At 38.0% G+C, this 19,593-nt stretch overlaps 3 protein-coding genes across 6 annotated transcripts; 2 read left to right on the top strand and 1 right to left on the bottom strand.

Moving 5' to 3' along the window:
* LOC104769081 (DEAD-box ATP-dependent RNA helicase 26-like) lies at positions 72 to 5,002 on the top strand. Of its 2 annotated transcripts, XM_019242444.1 has the most exons (11): positions 72 to 1,053; positions 1,180 to 1,286; positions 1,550 to 1,605; positions 1,715 to 1,799; positions 3,001 to 3,140; positions 3,291 to 3,497; positions 3,573 to 3,659; positions 3,749 to 3,844; positions 3,927 to 4,142; positions 4,224 to 4,406; positions 4,630 to 5,002. In XM_019242444.1, exons 1-11 carry the CDS (start codon positions 167 to 169, stop codon positions 4,855 to 4,857), a joined length of 2,292 nt encoding a protein of 763 aa, XP_019097989.1. In that variant the 5' UTR covers positions 72 to 166; the 3' UTR covers positions 4,858 to 5,002. The 2 variants fall into 2 exon arrangements, with proteins under 2 accessions (XP_019097989.1, XP_010491508.1); XM_010493206.2 differs by lacking the exons at positions 3,001 to 3,140; positions 3,291 to 3,497; positions 3,573 to 3,659; positions 3,749 to 3,844; positions 3,927 to 4,142 and adding exons at positions 2,090 to 2,296; positions 2,372 to 2,458; positions 2,548 to 2,643; positions 2,726 to 2,941 and having other exon boundaries at positions 1,715 to 1,939.
* On the top strand, positions 5,372 to 9,737 carry LOC104769082 (DEAD-box ATP-dependent RNA helicase 25-like). Of its 2 annotated transcripts, none has more exons than XM_010493208.1 (10): positions 5,372 to 5,768; positions 5,963 to 6,069; positions 6,214 to 6,269; positions 6,373 to 6,597; positions 6,990 to 7,196; positions 7,271 to 7,357; positions 7,445 to 7,540; positions 8,630 to 8,845; positions 8,943 to 9,125; positions 9,340 to 9,737. In XM_010493208.1, the coding sequence occupies exons 1-10, from the start codon at positions 5,500 to 5,502 to the stop codon at positions 9,610 to 9,612; spliced, it is 1,719 nt and encodes a 572-aa protein (XP_010491510.1). In that variant the 5' UTR covers positions 5,372 to 5,499; the 3' UTR covers positions 9,613 to 9,737. The 2 variants fall into 2 exon arrangements, with proteins under 2 accessions (XP_010491510.1, XP_010491509.1); XM_010493207.1 differs by lacking the exons at positions 6,990 to 7,196; positions 7,271 to 7,357; positions 7,445 to 7,540 and adding exons at positions 8,005 to 8,211; positions 8,286 to 8,372; positions 8,459 to 8,554.
* Positions 10,103 to 15,707, bottom strand: LOC104769083 (DDT domain-containing protein DDB_G0282237-like). Of its 2 annotated transcripts, none has more exons than XM_019242536.1 (11): positions 15,499 to 15,707; positions 14,610 to 14,743; positions 14,220 to 14,392; positions 13,346 to 13,755; positions 13,173 to 13,251; positions 12,706 to 13,052; positions 12,100 to 12,560; positions 11,151 to 11,373; positions 10,877 to 11,038; positions 10,699 to 10,787; positions 10,103 to 10,526 (listed from the first exon to the last, which is right to left on the bottom strand). In XM_019242536.1, exons 2-11 carry the CDS (start codon positions 14,720 to 14,722, stop codon positions 10,376 to 10,378), a joined length of 2,208 nt encoding a protein of 735 aa, XP_019098081.1. In that variant the 5' UTR covers positions 14,723 to 14,743; positions 15,499 to 15,707; the 3' UTR covers positions 10,103 to 10,375. The 2 variants fall into 2 exon arrangements, with proteins under 2 accessions (XP_019098081.1, XP_010491512.1); XM_010493210.2 differs by having other exon boundaries at positions 11,151 to 11,367; positions 15,497 to 15,706.

Consider the following 19,593-nt stretch of genomic DNA (forward strand, 5'->3'; position numbering starts at 1 on the left):
TAGTACCAAGTGTCTCTCTGCTTCAGTTCCTATCCCTTTAAAACCCCTTATCGTGTGTGTGTTTTACTGTAAAACCCTCTCTCGACTCTTTCCTTATCTTCAACTTACAAATTCTCTCCGGTCACCACCGACGACGGGAAACTTGGTAGTTTTACAAGTGCAAGATATGTCCTTGAAGTTCCCTCTCGGTGTACGTTTCATCACTCATTCTCTTCCTTGTACTCGTCTCCCTTCCATGAATTCAGGCGCACTTATCTATTCATTTCGTTCCGTCCCTGTTCTATCCAAAGCCTTTCCCTTTAGGTTAAAGTACATCGGATTAGGTTCCCGGGTCAATTTCTCAACCCGACCTGAGAGATCCCAACCCGAATTCGTGCGGCGGAGTGGACCTGGAGGTGAGATTCGCGCGTCCAAGAGCTTGATTGAGGACGAGGCGGAGCTTAGTGATTGGGTTAGCGATTTGAGGACTGGTTCTTCTTCCCGTGGGAAGTTCACAAGCGACGAAGATAACTCTGGTCCAGAGTTGGTTCGTAGAAACGTAGTAGACAGGGATAACAGTAGTAGAGGTCCAAGGAGGGGAAGGGAAGGTCAATCTGATAGGTTCGGTGGTGCGAGAAGGGGAAAGGAAAGTGAGATGGATAGGTTTGGGGGTTCGGACAGGAGGAGAACCACGTCCGATTCGTTTAGGAATCGAGAAGGTGCAAGGAACGGTCGTATTCAAGGAAAGGGTAGTGAGTCTTCTTCTTTCCGTGGAAGGAATGAGAGAAATGTAGATTCAGGGTTTAGGAGAGAGCGAGGTTTGGAAAACAACAGGGGAGTGGGGAAACAGACGAGAGGTTTAAGACAGGAAGAGGAAGATACTAGTGACGAGGACGAGATGAGGATAGTATCGGGAAGCATTGATGATTTGCTTAGTGAAGATAGTAGTAGTGATGAGGATGATGAAGATGATGAGATTGTTATTAAGAAAGTGGTTTCTGCTAAGGCTGTCCAGACTGATATGCCAAGGAGTGATCATGTCAAGACTTCAGATTCTTACTTGTCTAAGACGAGGTATATTATCACTTTCAATCTTCATTTCTATTTTACATGTGAGGAAGCTATTCTTCTGTACGTGACTTACTTTGATCATTTAGTGCTGTTTGATTGAGAATTCTCTTTATGGTAAATGGTTTACAGATTTGATCAGTTCCCTCTGTCTCCCTTATCGCTAAAAGCTATCAAGGATGCGGGATTTGAGACAATGACTGTTGTGCAGGAGGCTACTCTTCCTATCATTCTCCAAGGTGAACTTTTTTCTTCATGAGCCTTATTTACAAGGCCAATTAGAAAAAAACACACCATGGTTTAGAGATGTAGTGACGAATTCTAATTGACGACATCTCACAATCACTTTTGCAATAGCCAATAGGTATTTAAAAAAAAAAAAACTTAGAAACTTGTGTCTTCAGGATTCCTCAAATTTGCCACGACTTCCATTTTGTAGCTTGATTGATTGTTTTAAAAATCCTCTTTAAATCCTTGGTTTCTTCCGGGCTCTTTTATTCAGGTAAAGATGTCCTAGCCAAGGCCAAAACAGGCACTGGGAAAACCGTTGCATTTTTGGTAAGACATTCTACCCTTTGGATTCATGGACATAAGTTGGTCAGTTAGGAATTGATCGGCCTTCGATTGGAATCTGTTCTTACTTCTTATCGTTGGTGTTTATTGCTAGCTTCCATCAATTGAAGCAGTTATCAAATCTCCTCCTCCGAGTCGGGATAACAGGCAACCCCCGATTGTTGTGCTTGTTGTATGCCCTACTCGGGAACTTGCCAGTCAAGCTGCTGCAGAAGCAAACATCTTGCTGAAGTATCACCCATCTATTGGTGTTCAAGTTGTGATTGGAGGCACAAAGCTTCCTACAGAGCAAAGGCGTATGCAAACGAATCCTTGTCAGGTAATAAAAGATCGATCTCTTTTGCCACTCTATGTGAAGTTAATTCTGAGCAAATCTTGCAATTCCTTTAAGTTGACCTTCTAAGATGGCTGCAGTACAGCCAGCTGTATCTATATATTGTTGATTAATCACATATTTTAAAACTCTCAGATACTTGTGGCTACACCCGGAAGGCTGAAAGACCATATTGAGAACACTTCTGGATTTGCAACAAGGTTGATGGGTGTGAAAGTCTTAGTGCTTGATGAAGCTGATCATCTCTTGGACATGGGTTTCCGAAGGGACATTGAGAGGATAATTGCCGCTGTTCCTAAGCAGAGACAAACATTTTTATTTTCTGCCACTGTACCGGAAGAGGTAAGTGTCAGTTTCTTGTACATAGGCTCTCAAAATTTGGGGTTGGAATCTTGAACTGTGTTTTCTGGTGTCAAGGTCCGCCAAATATGCCATGTTGCTCTGAAACGGGATCATGAGTTCATCAATTGTGTACAAGAGGGTACTGGGGAGACGCACCAAAAGGTAAAAGAGAATTTCTTTAGGTTGATTTGAGTGAATCACCTGTCGTATGATTGAATTTATCGGTTTCTTATGTCTGTTATATCTCCCAGGTCACACAAATGTACATGATTGCATCACTGGATAGACATTTCTCTCTTCTATATGTGCTTCTTAAAGAACACATTGCTGATAATGTGGACTATAAGGTAACACGTCTGTTTCTCTATTGCTATTCTGAATCACCAATGTCTGTCTCTCTAAACTAACACAATTTCCTTGCTGTTGTAGGTTATTATTTTCTGTACAACTGCTATGGTGACAAGATTGGTGGCTGATCTGCTTAGTCAGCTAAGCCTGAACGTCAGAGAGATCCATTCTAGAAAACCGCAGAGTTACAGAACAAGAGTTTCTGATGAGTTCCGCAAGTCCAAGGCTATTATCCTTGTGACATCCGATGTATCTGCTCGTGGCGTCGATTACCCTGATGTGTCATTAGTCGTACAGGTGACAGTTTTCTGACATGGAATTGTTCTGCAAGTAACAATTTTATCTCTATTTCTTANCTACTCGGGAACTTGCCAGTCAAGCTGCTGCAGAAGCAAACATCTTGCTGAAGTATCACCCATCTATTGGTGTTCAAGTTGTGATTGGAGGCACAAAGCTTCCTACAGAGCAAAGGCGTATGCAAACGAATCCTTGTCAGGTAATAAAAGATCGATCTCTTTTGCCACTCTATGTGAAGTTAATTCTGAGCAAATCTTGCAATTCCTTTAAGTTGACCTTCTAAGATGGCTGCAGTACAGCCAGCTGTATCTATATATTGTTGATTAATCACATATTTTAAAACTCTCAGATACTTGTGGCTACACCCGGAAGGCTGAAAGACCATATTGAGAACACTTCTGGATTTGCAACAAGGTTGATGGGTGTGAAAGTCTTAGTGCTTGATGAAGCTGATCATCTCTTGGACATGGGTTTCCGTAGGGACATTGAGAGGATAATTGCCGCTGTTCCTAAGCAGAGACAAACATTTTTATTTTCTGCCACTGTACCGGAAGAGGTAAGTGTCAGTTTCTTGTACATAGGCTCTCAAAATTTGGGGTTGGAATCTTGAACTGTGTTTTCTGGTGTCAAGGTCCGCCAAATATGCCATGTTGCTCTGAAACGGGATCATGAGTTCATCAATTGTGTACAAGAGGGTACTGGGGAGACGCACCAAAAGGTAAAAGAGAATTTCTTTAGGTTGATTTGAGTGAATCACCTGTCGTATGATTGAATTTATCGGTTTCTTATGTCTGTTATATCTCCCAGGTCACACAAATGTACATGATTGCATCACTGGATAGACATTTCTCTCTTCTATATGTGCTTCTTAAAGAACACATTGCTGATAATGTGGACTATAAGGTAACACGTCTGTTTCTCTATTGCTATTCTGAATCACCAATGTCTGTCTCTCTAAACTAACACAATTTCCTTGCTGTTGTAGGTTATTATTTTCTGTACAACTGCTATGGTGACAAGATTGGTGGCTGATTTGCTTAGTCAGCTAAGCCTGAACGTCAGAGAGATCCATTCTAGAAAACCGCAGAGTTACAGAACAAGAGTTTCTGATGAGTTCCGCAAGTCCAAGGCTATTATCCTTGTGACATCCGATGTATCTGCTCGTGGCGTCGATTACCCTGATGTGTCATTAGTCGTACAGGTGACAGTTTTCTGACATGGAATTGTTCTGCAAGTAACAATTTTATCTCTATTTCTTTACTGAAGTTGTTTGCTTTTGCAGATGGGATTGCCATCAGACAGGGAACAGTATATTCATAGACTTGGCAGAACCGGGCGGAAAGGTAAGGAAGGGGAAGGAGTTTTATTATTGGCACCATGGGAAGAGTACTTCATGTCATCTGTTAAAGACTTACCCATCACCAAGTCTACTCTTCCGCCACTAGACCCAGAGGCTGTGAAAAGGGTAAGCCTTTTCATATAAATGATGAACTCACATGAATTTTGTGATTCTACTGAACTTGGCAAGCCTTTCTTAACTCATATTTGCTGGCAATCTAGAATGACAAAGGGAACTTGAAACAGAATTTGAATCTCATAACACAAAACTCTTAGAAGTCAAAAGCTAAGATTTTTGAAGAGTGTGACATGAGTTGAGTACTGATGAGTATAAGATTTGTTGAATTCAGGTGCAGAAAGGGCTTAGCCAAGTGGAAATGAAGAACAAGGAGGCGGCGTATCAGGCGTGGTTGGGTTACTACAAATCTCAGAAGATGATTGCAAGAGACACGACCAGACTGGTGGAGTTAGCCAATGAGTTTAGCCGCAGCATGGGACTTGACAGCCCACCAGCTATCGCAAAAAATGTTCTTGGCAAGATGGGTCTCAAAAACGTTCCTGGTCTTAGAACCAAGTAGATTCTTTAAGCTAGTGATTTGCTTTTTTGTCTGAAAACTTTAATGCTTTGTAAGTGTAATCTCTTGTCATTCTTGCTACACTTTTAAGACTTTCTAACTAAAAAAATCCGATAAAAGTTACCTTATGAAAATCTTTTGCTTGTAATGGCTAGTTACCATAGAGTATTCTTTGTTCTTACTTCTTACCATCACACGACTCACATTGTTATCTTTCATAAAATTGGTAACATAAGAGCACTTAAGACATTGTTTTACAATACGAAAATTACAGTTCCAAGCTTTCATGATGAGAAATATAACAAAAAATTTGACCAAGTTTAGGCAAATTGGAAAGTTCTGAAGATCTTGAAAAAATTGAACTAATTTCCTTTAATAAAAGGTGTTTCTGATATAAAAAGACATTTCAAAGCAATGAGAGCAAACTACGTGCCGTTTTGTTTTTCTAATTTGTTGGGAGATATTTTGGGCCACTCTTTTCTCTAATGTACCCCTTAAGCCCTAAAATTGAGTTTCCTACAAAACCTTTTAAACCCTAAATTTACCGACGGCGGGAACTTGGTAGTTGACAAAGCCTTACAGTTGAAGGCATACACGCTCTTCCTTCATCTTTCTCTTCCATCTTTTCTGGGTCTTCTCGTTTCCATGAATTCCGATGGACCCAAATCCGGTAAGAAGAGACGGGAGCTTCGCGCTAAACATTTGAAAAAGCTCACGAGTGACCAGGAAGATGAGTCGGTAAAACAAGTCAAGGACAACAACAACAACAACAACAATAGAGGTCCAAAGAGGGGAAGAGAAGCCCAATCTGATGATGTTGATGAGCCTCTTATCAAGAAAGCAGCAGCTTCTACTAAGCCTGTGGAGGTGGCTCAAATTGCTAAAACTTCAGATTCTTATTTGTCTAAGACAAGGTACATTATTTGTTTAACTAAAGATTATCTTATGAACTCTCTTAGTAGCAATTGCATTTTAAAGAGGGTACAATTTAGTCTCTTTTTGTGTTATGCAAGTGAGGAGATTGCTTTAGAGCTATTCTTCTGTATGTGACTTGCTCTGACCATATACATTGCTGTTTGATTGAGAATACTTTTTTATGGTCTTACAGATTCGATCAGTTCCCTCTGTCTCCTTTATCACTAAAAGCAATTGCGGATGCTGGATTTAAAACAATGACTGTTGTACAGGAGGCTACTCTTCCTCTCATTCTCAAAGGTGAACTTTTCTTTCATTCTTGTTGGAGTTGCTTATAAGGCAAAAATAAAACATTCGCATGATTGAGAACTACATTTTTGAAGCTTGGCTGATTTTTTATTGTTCCGCTAATATGTTTCCCTTTTGAACTCCTTGGCTTTCCAGGTAAAGATGTCCTAGCCAAGGCCAAAACAGGCACTGGGAAAACTGTTGCATTTTTGGTGAGACATTCTACACTCTTGAGTTCATGCGTTTAAGTTGGTCAGATAGGATTTTATCAGCCTTCAGTGGGATTTGTTCTTAATGCTGATGTTTATATTGAAGCTTCCATCAATCGAAGCTGTTATCAAATCCCCTCCTGCAAGCCGGGATAATAGGAATCCCCCAATTATTGTGCTTGTGGTATGCCCTACTCGGGAACTTGCTTGTCAAGCTGCTGCAGAAGCAAACATCTTGCTGAAGTATCACCCATCTATTGGTGTTCAAGTTGTGATTGGAGGCACAAAGCTTCCTACAGAGCAAAGACGCTTGCAAAAGAGTCCATGCCAGGTAAAATTTTCAATCTGTATTTATTTAAACTTATTTCTGAACAAATCTTGCATTGCCATTGAGCTGGACTTCTAAAATGAAACTTGTTATCTGACCATTAGAGTTGCATTTATTTTTTCTTCAAACTGATTTGGTTGTTCTTCACTAAAACAATATGAACTCATTATTTAAATGGCTAAGAATATAAATTAAGAAAGATATATTCAAAAAGGATGTATTTCGCTAAACAAGTTAGGATTGTTTCCAATCATAGGATATGTTCCTTGATTTAGCCTCTTATGCATTTGCATTTTTTTTGCATCTTTTCTCTTCCCTGTAGTCAAAGTGGCTGCAGAGATGATGATCTTTGTCTCTGTATATTTTTAAATAATAACATATTTGCACAATCTCAGATTCTCGTGGCTACGCCCGGAAGGCTCAAAGACCACATCGACAACACGTCCGGATTTGCAACAAGGTTGATGGGTGTGAAAGTCCTTGTGCTTGATGAAGCTGATCATCTCTTGGACATGGGTTTCCGAAGGGATATTGAGAGGATAATAGCTGCTGTTCCGAAGCAGAGACAGACATTTTTATTTTCCGCCACAGTACCTGAAGAGGTAAGTGTCAGTTTCTTGCACAACGACTCTCACTTTTGGGTTGGAATCTTGAATCGTGTTGTTTTGGTATTAAGGTCCGTCAAATATGCCATGTTGCTCTGAAACCGGATCATGAGTTCGTCAACTGTGTTCAAGAGGGGGCAGGGGAGACGCATCAAAAGGTAAAAGATTGCTTTTTTGAAGTTCAGGTGAACGAATGGCCTTATGATTGAATGTTATTGGTTTCTCATGTCTGTTTTATCTCCCAGGTCACACAAATGTACATGATTGCATCATTGGATAGACATTTCTCGCTTCTATATGGTCTTCTGAAAGAACACATCACAGAAAATGTGGGCTATAAGGTAATATTCTTCCTCCAATGCCATTGTGAATCACCACTGTATGTCTGGATTAACACAATCTCTNGTCCATGCCAGGTAAAATTTTCAATCTGTATTTATTTAAACTTATTTCTGAACAAATCTTGCATTGCCATTGAGCTGGACTTCTAAAATGAAACTTGTTATCTGACCATTAGAGTTGCATTTATTTTTTGTTCAAACTGATTTGGTTGTTCTTCACTAAAACAATATGAACTCATTATTTAAATGGCTAAGAATATAAATTAAGAAAGATATATTCAGAAAGAATGTATTTCGCTGAACAAGTTAGGATTGTTTCCAATCATAGGATATGTTCCTTGATTTAGCCTCTTATGCATTACATTTTTTGCATTTTTTCTCTTCCCTGTAGTCAAAGTAGCTGCAGAGATGATGATCTTTGTCTCTGTATATTTTTAAATAATAACATATTTGCACAATCTCAGATTCTCGTGGCTACACCCGGAAGGCTCAAAGACCACATCGACAACACGTCCGGATTTGCAACAAGGTTGATGGGTGTGAAAGTCCTTGTGCTTGATGAAGCTGATCATCTCTTGGACATGGGTTTCCGAAGGGATATTGAGAGGATAATAGCTGCTGTTCCGAAGCAGAGACAGACATTTTTATTTTCCGCCACAGTACCTGAAGAGGTAAGTGTCAGTTTCTTGCACAAAGACTCTCACTTTTGGGTTGGAATCTTGAATCGTGTTGTTTTGGTATTAAGGTCCGTCAAATATGCCATGTTGCTCTGAATTCGGATCATGAGTTCGTCAACTGTGTTCAAGAGGGGGCAGGGGAGACGCATCAAAAGGTAAAAGATTGCTTTTTTAAGTTCAGGTGAACGAATGGCCTTATGATTGAATGTTATTGGTTTCTCATGTCTGTTTTATCTCCCAGGTCACACAAATGTACATGATTGCATCATTGGATAGACATTTCTCGCTTCTATATGGTCTTCTGAAAGAACACATCACAGAAAATGTGGGCTATAAGGTAATATTCTTCCTCCAATGCCATTGTGAATCACCACTGTATGTCTGGATTAACACAATCTCTTTGCTGTTGCAGATTATCATTTTCTGTACAACTGCTATGGTCACAAGATTGGTGGCTGATCTGCTTGGTAAGCTATGCCTGAACGTCAGAGAGATACATTCTAGAAAACCGCAGAGTTACAGAACCAGAGTTTCTGATGAGTTCCGCAAGTCCAAGAGTATTATCCTTGTAACATCCGATGTATCTGCTCGTGGTGTTGATTACCCTGATGTGTCACTAGTCGTACAGGTAAACCATATAGTAGTTTTCCATTATAGAATGGAACAGTTGCTACAAAGTTAGTCGTTTTTTTACTGAAGTCGTTGTGTATATGTTGCTTTTGCAGATGGGATTGCCATCAGACAGGGAACAATATATACATAGACTTGGCAGAACTGGGCGGAAAGGTAAGGAAGGAGAAGGTGTACTATTGTTGGCACCGTGGGAAGAGTACTTTTTATCTTCTGTTAAAGACTTGCCCATCACAAAGACTGCTTTACCGCCAATAGACCATGAAGCTGTGAAAAAGGTAAGCTTTTTCAAATACTATATGAATTTGTGACTCTACTGGACTTGGCAAGCCTTTTTCAAAATTAACTTGCTAGCAAGTAGCAACCCATAACAACCAGACTGCTATACTAAACTATATTGGGATGCAAGTCCCCAATGTTTAAAATATATTTTTTAAGAGTATGTGACTCGAGTGAGCATTGATGAATGTGAGAAAACATGTTCAAAATCAGGTGCAGAAAGGGATTAGCCAAGTGGAAATGACGAACAAGGAGGCAGCATATCAGGCGTGGTTGGGTTACTACAAATCACAGAAGAAGATTGCAAGAGACACGACCAGACTGGTGGAGTTAGCTAATGAGTTCAGCCGCAGTATGGGACTTAGCACCCCTCCAGCTATCCCTATAAATGTTCTTGGCAAGATGGGTCTCAAAAACGTTCCTGGTATAAGAGTCGCTCCTGGCTTTGACAAGAAAAAAACAAATAGAAATTTTCGTTCCCGCTAGATTTTTTCTTAATGGTATGTTTTGTTTTCAAACTTTATAGCTTTTGAAGGTTTTATCTCTTGTTATTCTTGTAACACTTTGATTTTCTAATTATACAAAATCTATAAAAGTTGCCTTCTTATGAAGGTATTTTTTGTAAGAAAATTATATTGCCATGTTATTTTTTACAAGCTAAGCAATTTTGGATTTATGATTCATAGTATTTTTGGATTAATTTCTTTTCGATCACCTAAATTTGAATATGAGAGCTGACTTTTTAAAGTAATTCTGTAAATTCAAATGTTGAACTACCTAATGTACCTATGCCATCGAAATTATCGAACCTCAATCCTCAAAATCTCAACATCAATCAAAGAGAAATAATCATATGAGTGACAACTTTGTAAGCTTGTAAATAAGGTTTAGCCTAACAAAGCTTAGGAATAGCCACTAACCAAAATATAGAAGCATTTTAGAAATCGTAATAAAAACTTCTAATTTCCCCGGCAAAAAAGAAATAATGGAACCTCAGATTCAAAGAGTACTGAAAAGAAGGTGATGATGAATGGTAACAGTGAAAAAACAAAACCCAACACCATCTTTCTACTCAAGCTTTGCCTTTCACCATAAGGCTATGCCTTTTTGTTGTAAATTGTAAAGCTCTACTAAACCCTAAACTGAGCCAAAAAAAAACAGAGAAGGCAAGCTGAAAATGGTAAGTTTGGCTATGGCTGCAACTGCAACTACAAGCTTTTCCTATACAGAATTGAATTCTGCTACGTGATTAGTCCTCTTTCCACTTGTTAACATATTTCAAGAAGGCACTAGCTGGATTTTCATGAAGTGGAGCTCTGACACGGGTAGATCTCCTAACCACTGCTTCTTCCATTTCTATGTTGTGAGCAATGTCCTTCGTCCTCTTTTGTAGTGTAGAGCTGCAAATCACAAGTTATCGCCAGGTTTTAAAGCCATGACACATAAACAAAGGAGACTTTGATAAATGTGGTGTTACTCTTCTACATGTGCATCAAAGTGAGGATAGAACAAGTGACCTGAATAATAAATAATGCAGATTATGCAAAAGAAAAGTGGGAAGCTATAACTGACCATATTCTGTCATAGAATTTCTCTAGCTGCATATGTAATGACAGTTCCCTCTCTCCTTTGCGGTTTAGTGATCCCATCAATGCATCGAGCTGGATATCAAGAAACATACACAAAATTGAACAAGATCTATACAATTAAATGATCAAACAAGGAAATGAACCATGTGGATTGATGATACCTCTTCCTTGGAGGTATAATATCCCCATTCTTTGGAATCAGAATCCTCAACAAATATCCTACCATTGCTTCGGAACCACCAGTACCTGTTGTAATCCCGATCTTTACCTAAGGGGTTTGTACGTATGACTATTTTCTCCATCTCTCGTTCATAATATTGCCTCTGCATGTAAAGTAAAAAGTTCACACTTGATGTGCATAAACAAAAAAGCACACACGTGCATATATGAAAACAACCACATATCAAAAATAATTATGAGGGGGAAGGACTCTACCCTCTGTTCGGGCCCCCTCCTTTCCAAAGTTCCTTTCTCATCTTCACTTGCTGATTTTGCCTCCTGCTTCTTCACTGAAACCCCTTTCTCCTCCTCTTCCTCCTCTTCCTCCTCTGCTCCATCCTCATCTTCCTCCCCCTTCTCCTCCTCCTTTGGTTCGATTTTAATACCCGTCATCTGCCTTTTGTGCTTTCTCAGATAGACATTCCCCATAAGCCTGTTACTACCATGAGAAAAATGAGCTCCCAAGTGATCTGAAGACCAAATGTTCTGCTAATGAGTAAATATGATATAAGCCATACCTTTTCTCTGATTTTTCAAAATTTTCTGAAGAAACAAACCCATTCTCCATCTTGCTTCCCCCTGCAGTGCTCTCTTTCTTTTCGCTGTCTTCACTACTTTCTGTTTCTTGTGAGCTAATTTTCTTTATCTCCAACCTACTATTGTCTAAAACTCCATTAGATTCCTCGCCAGTTTTGGACCGTTCTTTCTTCTCTCTTTTCTGTCGGGCCTCTGTCAACGCTTCTTCTCTTCTAGCAGCTCCAAGGGCATGCCGTTGTTCAACAAGCTCATCTATTTCCCCCTTGAACATACTTGTTACAGTTATATGGTTCACTATTTCTCTTAAGATTTTCAATTTTACAATTGGGTCCAAAAGACCATAATGTCCCCGCCTAATCGTTCCAAGGTCAATGCACAAATCAGAAGCGTCGACTGATTCCAAGAAATCACAAAGATACTCTCCCCATGTGATCAATGTTATCTGAAATAAAGCAACAAGCAGGGCATCAAACACAAAGAAAACTAAAAATCACAAGATTGGCGACTTAATGTTGAATGCGAATAGCATATGAGACCAAGATCTGACCTTTGACTTGCGACTCCTTTTCTGCAAAGCTTTGAAATTATCCCCACGTTCACTGATGAGGAACCGGAAAAGACAGGNTACCTTTTCTCTGATTTTTCAAAATTTTCTGAAGAAACAAACCCATTCTCCATCTTGCTTCCCCCTGCAGTGCTCTCTTTCTTTTCGCTGTCTTCACTACTTTCTGTTTCTTGTGAGCTAATTTTCTTTATCTCCAACCTACTATTGTCTAAAACTCCATTAGATTCCTCGCCAGTTTTGGACCGTTCTTTCTCCTCTCTTTTCTGTCGGGCCTCTGTCAACGCTTCTTCTCTTCTAGCAGCTCCAAGGGCATGCCGTTGTTCAACAAGCTCATCTATTTCCCCCTTGAACATACTTGTTACAGTTATATGGTTCACTATTTCTCTTAAGATTTTCAATTTTACAATTGGGTCCAAAAGACCATAATGTCCCCGCCTAATCGTTCCAAGGTCAATGCACAAATCAGAAGCGTCGACTGATTCCAAGAAATCACAAAGATACTCTCCCCATGTGATCAATGTTATCTGAAATAAAGCAACAAAGAGGCCATCAAACACAAAGAAAACTAAAAATCACAAGATTGGCGACTTAATGTTGAATGCGAATAGCTTATAACTGTGTGGCCAATTTTGTTAATTAAGGATGATTTCCATGAGACGAAGATCTGACCTTTGACTTGCGACTCCTTCTCTGCAAAGCTTTGAAATTATCCCCACGTTCATTGATGAGGAACCGGAAAAGACAGGCATGCACCTCCATGATAAGAACCACATTACTTTCCTTGTGGCAGACAGCATTTTCGAAGTCTTCAAGAGAAAATCGCCATAGATGCAACTGTCTACCAAATGAGGTACAAAAGTCCCAGACCATAAGTAGATCCCCAACACAATCCATTGGAACACTAAAATCCCGCGAAAGAGAAGGCCGCTGAGTGATATCAGTGTCATCAAGATCAGGTGGCAACAGTGAATCTTCAATTGGATAATTGATAGCCTCTTCCTCAGACTCATTAACATCTGAAAAGAAAAAACCAGCGTATGGTAAAAAATTCCTTTAAAAATTGCAAAGAAACTTTTGCCGAAACATTAGGAAACATTGAATTGGAAACGAATTGCAGAGCATCCATGCAATTATACCTCTATCTGTCTCCTCTGCAATCTGTTTACCATTTTCTGCTCTCTTTCTTTTTCCTTTTTCCCTTCCGGTTTTACCTTCCTATAGTTTAGCGATGAGACAAAACTGATAAGTACATCAACTAATTATTAGGCAATGCTACAACTTATTAAATGGTGATGTACTTTACTTCTACCTGCTTTCTTTGTTGAACCAGTTCTCCATTCTGAAAGACATATTTGTTCTGAAGTTCCTTGGGAATTTTTCTCGTGATATCATGTGCTTTAGCCAGATAATCATTTACTACCCAAGGTATACTGTGGCATGTGGAATCCCTAATGAAAGACTTCAGAAAGTTTCTACTATTTGGAAACTTCTTCCATGACAGATCCTCCCCAAACAGCACTGTGTTCTCATTTATTTCCTTATCTTTGTCAAGGAAGCCTACCTCATACTGAGGTCTACTATCCCCATCTGTTAATATCTTCAAGATTTTGCACGGATGCAGTTCCCCATCCTTTTTTCCATACAATTCTGCACCAGCGTAAAAGCAATTTTGCAACTCTGTCGCTATTTTGTCAGCAAGATCTTTCAATGACAGCGTACCTTTTCAAAATGGAAGAAAAAGAGTCAGAAGTAGTGGTCATAAAACAGAGATTTCGTGTATTAGAAATTTATCTTACACTAACAAATTTCAAACAGTAAATAGGGATTGCTGATTCACAAAACTGACAGAAACACCAAAATGGTAAAAAGGCAGTCTTGATGCACAACCAAGGTGCACATCCTTAACTCCTTTCCCCTGACAGTGTAGTCTGTGTCAGAACCAGACATGTGACAGTAGTAAATGCAACCAACCGGTACCATTCTATGAATTATAGACTATAGAGGCACATCTAACTTTAAATGTGTGGCATTGAAACTCTCACATGGTTCCGGGGTCCCAAGAAGATACAGACACTTTATGCTACAGCCCTCAATGTACACATAATTACAACTTAATAAAACAAGACTTAAACACACTCGTATCATAAGAATAAATATAACCAAGGAAGGAGTTAAAAACTTACTGAATTGGATGATGCGTAAAGCAGGTGCGACTAGCTCTCTCGCCAGAGTTTGAACTTTCTTGCTTGCCAGTTTTTCCGAGTCTAAAGCCTCCTCGTAGGTCAAGGTAGTCTTACCAGTAGATTTACATGTCCAAACTCGCTTGCGGTACAGATTAATCCTCTTCAAGTACAATCTAATTTTATGTTAAGCAAAGCAAACAAATAGTTCTGACACGGACATGTGCACTGATAAACATGAACAACCAAGCCTTGGAAGGATAATATGAATAAAGATTGTTCCAGAATGAAACATTGGACACATAAAGAGATGGGAAATATTTGAAACATAAGTTTAAAAATACTCTCATGTTTTCCAATTCATAAATTGCAAGAGCAATATAAAAAGGATACTGATAATCTCGAAAAATCTCCTTTGTGAGACGAACTTGATAAACAAGTTCTTGAGGCTCCAAGTTATTTGGTGGCTCCAGTAGTCTATGTGACTTCTTTTTTAGTAGAGGCATCCTTCAAATGGCAAAACAGACCTACGGCATACATAACAAGGTGCCTATTAGTAATTATCATATTGGCTTTTCGTGAAATCATAGTTAGAAACATCAAGGAAACGTAGCAAAGAGCTCATCCACGCCAAGATGGGCAGGAATTGCATCAAAAGTGTAAACAAGTACATATATGTGGCAAAAATATGCAAATGATAGCACATAGTCCCAGGACACCGATTCTAATTTCAACTCTGATTTGACAAAGAGTCCATAGATTAGCAAGTGGGAACTTGAGAGATCATGTGAAAAAGAAACCACAACGAAAAAAAGCTGAGAAAAGCAATGCAGTTACGGAGATAGCATTAAACCCTAGAACAATCGCAATCCCAATCGAATTAGGAAAAGATCTGAAACCATCGGACAAAATTCACCGATTACATACCAATTGAGAGCAACAATCGAACAAGCCAAGGAACCAAAACGAAACCCAAGGAATCAAAACCCATACCCAAAGATCGAGATAGAGAAATCACTATCATCATACCCTAGTTTCGGAGAATCCCTAACGCGAAACTCACAAGTTAATACACACAATAACAACAACAAAAGCAGCCAATAAAAGCAAACCAAATGTGTAACAAACAAAAGACGAACACAATCACTGAAAAATAACGTAACGCAATTCGAAGCCGATACAACGAGATACACAACGAAGAAAGCGAAATCGCAGACGGCAAGAGGATCGATGTTCCCGCCACAAAGGATTAGAGAGAAGGGAAACAAGAGAGGGGACTCACAATCAAATCTTACGGAGAATGTATGAAATTGGGAATGCGCGTCGTCGAGAGAGAGAGGTGTCTCTTCAAGGAACGAACACCGCTGTTGAGATCTCCCTAGGTCCCTCTCTCGCTCTCTCGGTCTCTCTCTCTCTCTCTCTCTCGCTCTCAGCTGTTTTGGTCGTCGTCCTTCCTTATGGGAAAGACGCTAAAAAAAAAAATACACTTAATACGCGAATTAGTGAATTAGCCTCTCTCTCTCACTTTCATTTATATTTTATTTTATTTTATTTTATACTATATGGTTTTTTTCATAACAGGTGTTGGTGATTTGGAGCCCTTAATAACTCTCTAGTATCTACTGTGTATTATATTGGGCCTTTAGCCCCTTTACTTACAAGGTCTATTGGGCCTTTAGTTCTTGAGAATTAGCCCCTTTATTAGGCCTAGAAGGCTTTACCATGTTTTTTTTTTTTTTAATCAGTCTTTTTATTCATGGCTTCACAACCAAAATAAGTTTGATTATGTGTTCTTAATTTTTTTGGTTTTCAAGATAGTATAAAAATTTGAGAAAATAAGATCTTATGTGAAATTCTGATTAATTTATGAAAATGTCAATATAGTTTTATTTAAAATTAGTTTTTTTTTTAATTTAAAATTAGTTGGACAAGTATTAAAATTATTATGTATGGGATTTCAGCAATATATTTAAGATAATGTTAGTTTTCAAATATGAGATAACATTAGTTTTTATTTTTTTTTCTTCGATAATTATTTTGTATTAAGTTATCATATTGGTATAATGCACAAATTATTTTGATATGAAAAGTATAAGAGTCTTACCGATCAGGATTAGTGCAAAAAAATAAATTACTTTACTGTAATGTCATATATATAATTAAATTATATTGTGAGGTGAAATAAATGAACTCTATATTTGAATTTTTATATAAAAGTCAAATAAAATATAAAAACTAATATTTGAAAAACTACTTAAAGTTTCACATATTTGTTTTATATCGGCGTGCGGGCCTAATCAAGTAGAACTAGGAAAAAGCAGAAGAATTAATTATGACTTAGCAGAGCAGCTAATCTGAGGAAAAATTAACCGAACCGAAACCAAAATTATAAACTTCTGAATCCCACATACCCTTCTGAATCCGCACGGCTGTTCAACAAGGGGTGCATACGGTGGAAGCGGTGAAGGAATACGGCGGCTATTCATGGCTGTTTTTCTTCCCTTTCGCTTTTTTTTTTCCTTTTTTTCTTCCTTACGGTGTTGTCGCACCGCATTTAGAATATTAATAGGAGGTGTGGCAGGGTCGAAAGCCCTTACTTTTTGGGCCACTAGAAATTTAAGAAATTAAAACATGTATTGTTAAATTTAAGAAATTTACCAAAACAGTTGTATATATCAATTAAAACATGTGTTGTTAAATTTTAACACCGTCAAAAGATTTTGTAACGTCCGTTTATGTCTGTTAACTCGTGGTATGAATTCACCAACCGGTATATAAACGAATATTTTTTTAGACAAAATTAAATAAACGAGGTATTTTTCTTCCAATAAAAAAATACGAGGTATTAAATGTCCAAATAAAAATAGATGGCGGATTTTTCGGCTTTTTTCCCTCTTTTAATGAGTATTTTATTAATGGCTTCACCTCTTAGTCAAATTGACTGAAAGCTAAAACAATCAAAATAAGTTTGATTATGTATTTTTAACCTAAAACTAAAATGGTGAAGCCTAAACCCTCCAACCATTATTTTGGTAAATTCCAAATGATGTTTGACCATAAATAGGAAAAAAAACTTCAAATAACCTACCAAAAAAATCAAGTCATTGAATAATATTTTCTAGTGTAAAATTCACTGACCAATCATCAATCACGTTAGAAATCTTCCTCCAAAGGCAACCACTGACTGGTTAAGGGATGTATTTACACGGTCTGGACCAATTAAAAGAGGAGGAGTTCGAGTTTATAACCCTGGTTTGGTATGTGTTAAAGAAACCTACTAACCAGCATTTTTTTTTTTAACCCTTCTTGAGTTCTTCTTCATGGAAATACTGATTTGTGTATACTTGTACAAAACTAGTAGGACTATTGGTATGGTTTTGTGAAGTTTGTAATTAAATAATTTAGATACTCATATTTGAGGTTCACCAATGGAGGCGAAAAAACTAGTACATAATATAGTTAGTGTGATTCTTAAATTAAACTAACATTACATTTAAAAACTTAATTCAAAACTAACTAGTCTAATGAGGAACCATAATTCAAAACTTAGAAAATCCATTTAGAGAAAAGAAAAGCTCTCCCCATTCTCGATGTGATTCATGAAACCATATGGAGCCGCTTAGAAAATCTCTCTTTTATTCATTAAACCAACAAGACACACACAATCATATGTCCTTATTAAAAACACACACAGAAGAGATTTTAAAGCGATAACTTAGCAAACACACAAACGGTTTATCACACCCTAAACACACACAACATATCCCCTCAACATAATTTAGTAGAGCATAATGGACACGTAACATGATTGTCGGTCTTTCTTCTTGCATTATAAACCTGCCATTCCCAAACATACGGAAGAATGCAGCGTTTGTGGTACACTTGTTGGCAGAGAAACCCAATCACACTTTCAAGATGCTTCTCGTCGTTGAAATTGTACTCGTCTAAGCACAAAGCACATATGTCGACTTTATCGATCTCTTTAGCAATCTTGTCCCAACGACGACTCTGCCACCCTCTATCCACATGCAAAATCTCCGTTTAAAAAAAAGGGCACATCTGTCGACTTGATCGATCTCTTTCAAGACCATATATATTTCCGTTGAAAAAAAAAGCATATCAACAAACCCAAAAACTTAATAAAAAGAATTTTTTTGGTGTGAACTTAGAGCAAAGATTAATGTCAAAGTGTTGCTTTTTCTTCCATTTAATGGTTTTTCCACCAACCACCATTACCTCACAGTCTACTTCTTTTCATTCTCTTGTCTTTTTTTTTATTTATATCTCTTTAAGAACCACATAAAACCAATTGCATATAACCAAAAGAAAATGGGACAAACTCAACAATGTAGGTTAAAGATTAATTTCTTAGTGTGCTTCCTCTTCACAATTAATGGTTTTTCCACCAACTACCATTAATACATATACACACTTTTAGTCCCTTGCACATTAGCTTATTTTTCTCTATTTTTTTAATTCTCTATAGACTCTATGTTTATGTATTTTCTTTTTTATATCTTACAGATCTTTTTCACCAAACTCTACAAGCTAATATGACGGATGGAACGATGAAATCAATATTGCCAAAGTTTATGGTGCGAAAATCTTGTGTTCTCATGTAATGATCCTTCATGGAATGGACCTGACAATGCCTCCTCCTTTTCAAGTTGAAGGGAAACAATTCCCTAAAGTCGTTTTTTGCTGTGGATGACTGACTGACTGACATGTAAGTCGAACAGACCATAAAAGAGAGTAAGTATGCACACTTTAGCGTTTTACCGTTACATGCTACAAACAACCGCAATCAATTCTTCCAAGCTATCAATGAACTCCCACGGCCGTAGGCAGGTCATGTCAATGACAACAATTGGGCCGGAATTGCTGATGCTTTACTCCCGACTCTATGGTCTGTTCAACTAACATGTCAGTTAGTCTTTTGCGGCAAAAAACGATTCTACGGAACTGTTTCCCTTCAACTTGAGAAAGCGGCATCATCGGATACATTCCATGGAATTGTTTCCCTTCAACACAAAGGCTTTACCAGGTTTTTTTTTTAATCAGTCTTTATTCATGGCTTCACCTCTTAAGTCAAATAGACTGAAATCTAAATGAACCAAAATAAGTTTGTTTATGTGTTCTTAACCTAAAACTAAAACGGTGAAGCCTAACCCTCCAACCATTATTTTGGTAAATTCCAAATGATGTTTGACCATAAATACGAAAAAATCTTCAAATAACCTACCAAAAGAGATCAAGTCACTGAATAATATTTTTCTGTGTAAAAAATTTCATTGACCGATCAAAATACCTAAAATTATTTCCACAAAATTGAAGACTGTGAAGCCTTAAAAATGTCCAACCAAAAAAAAAAAAAAAA

The sequence above is a fragment of the Camelina sativa genome, chromosome 20, assembly GCF_000633955.1.
Source record: "Camelina sativa cultivar DH55 chromosome 20, Cs, whole genome shotgun sequence".
Classification (NCBI taxonomy): domain Eukaryota; kingdom Viridiplantae; phylum Streptophyta; class Magnoliopsida; order Brassicales; family Brassicaceae; genus Camelina; species Camelina sativa.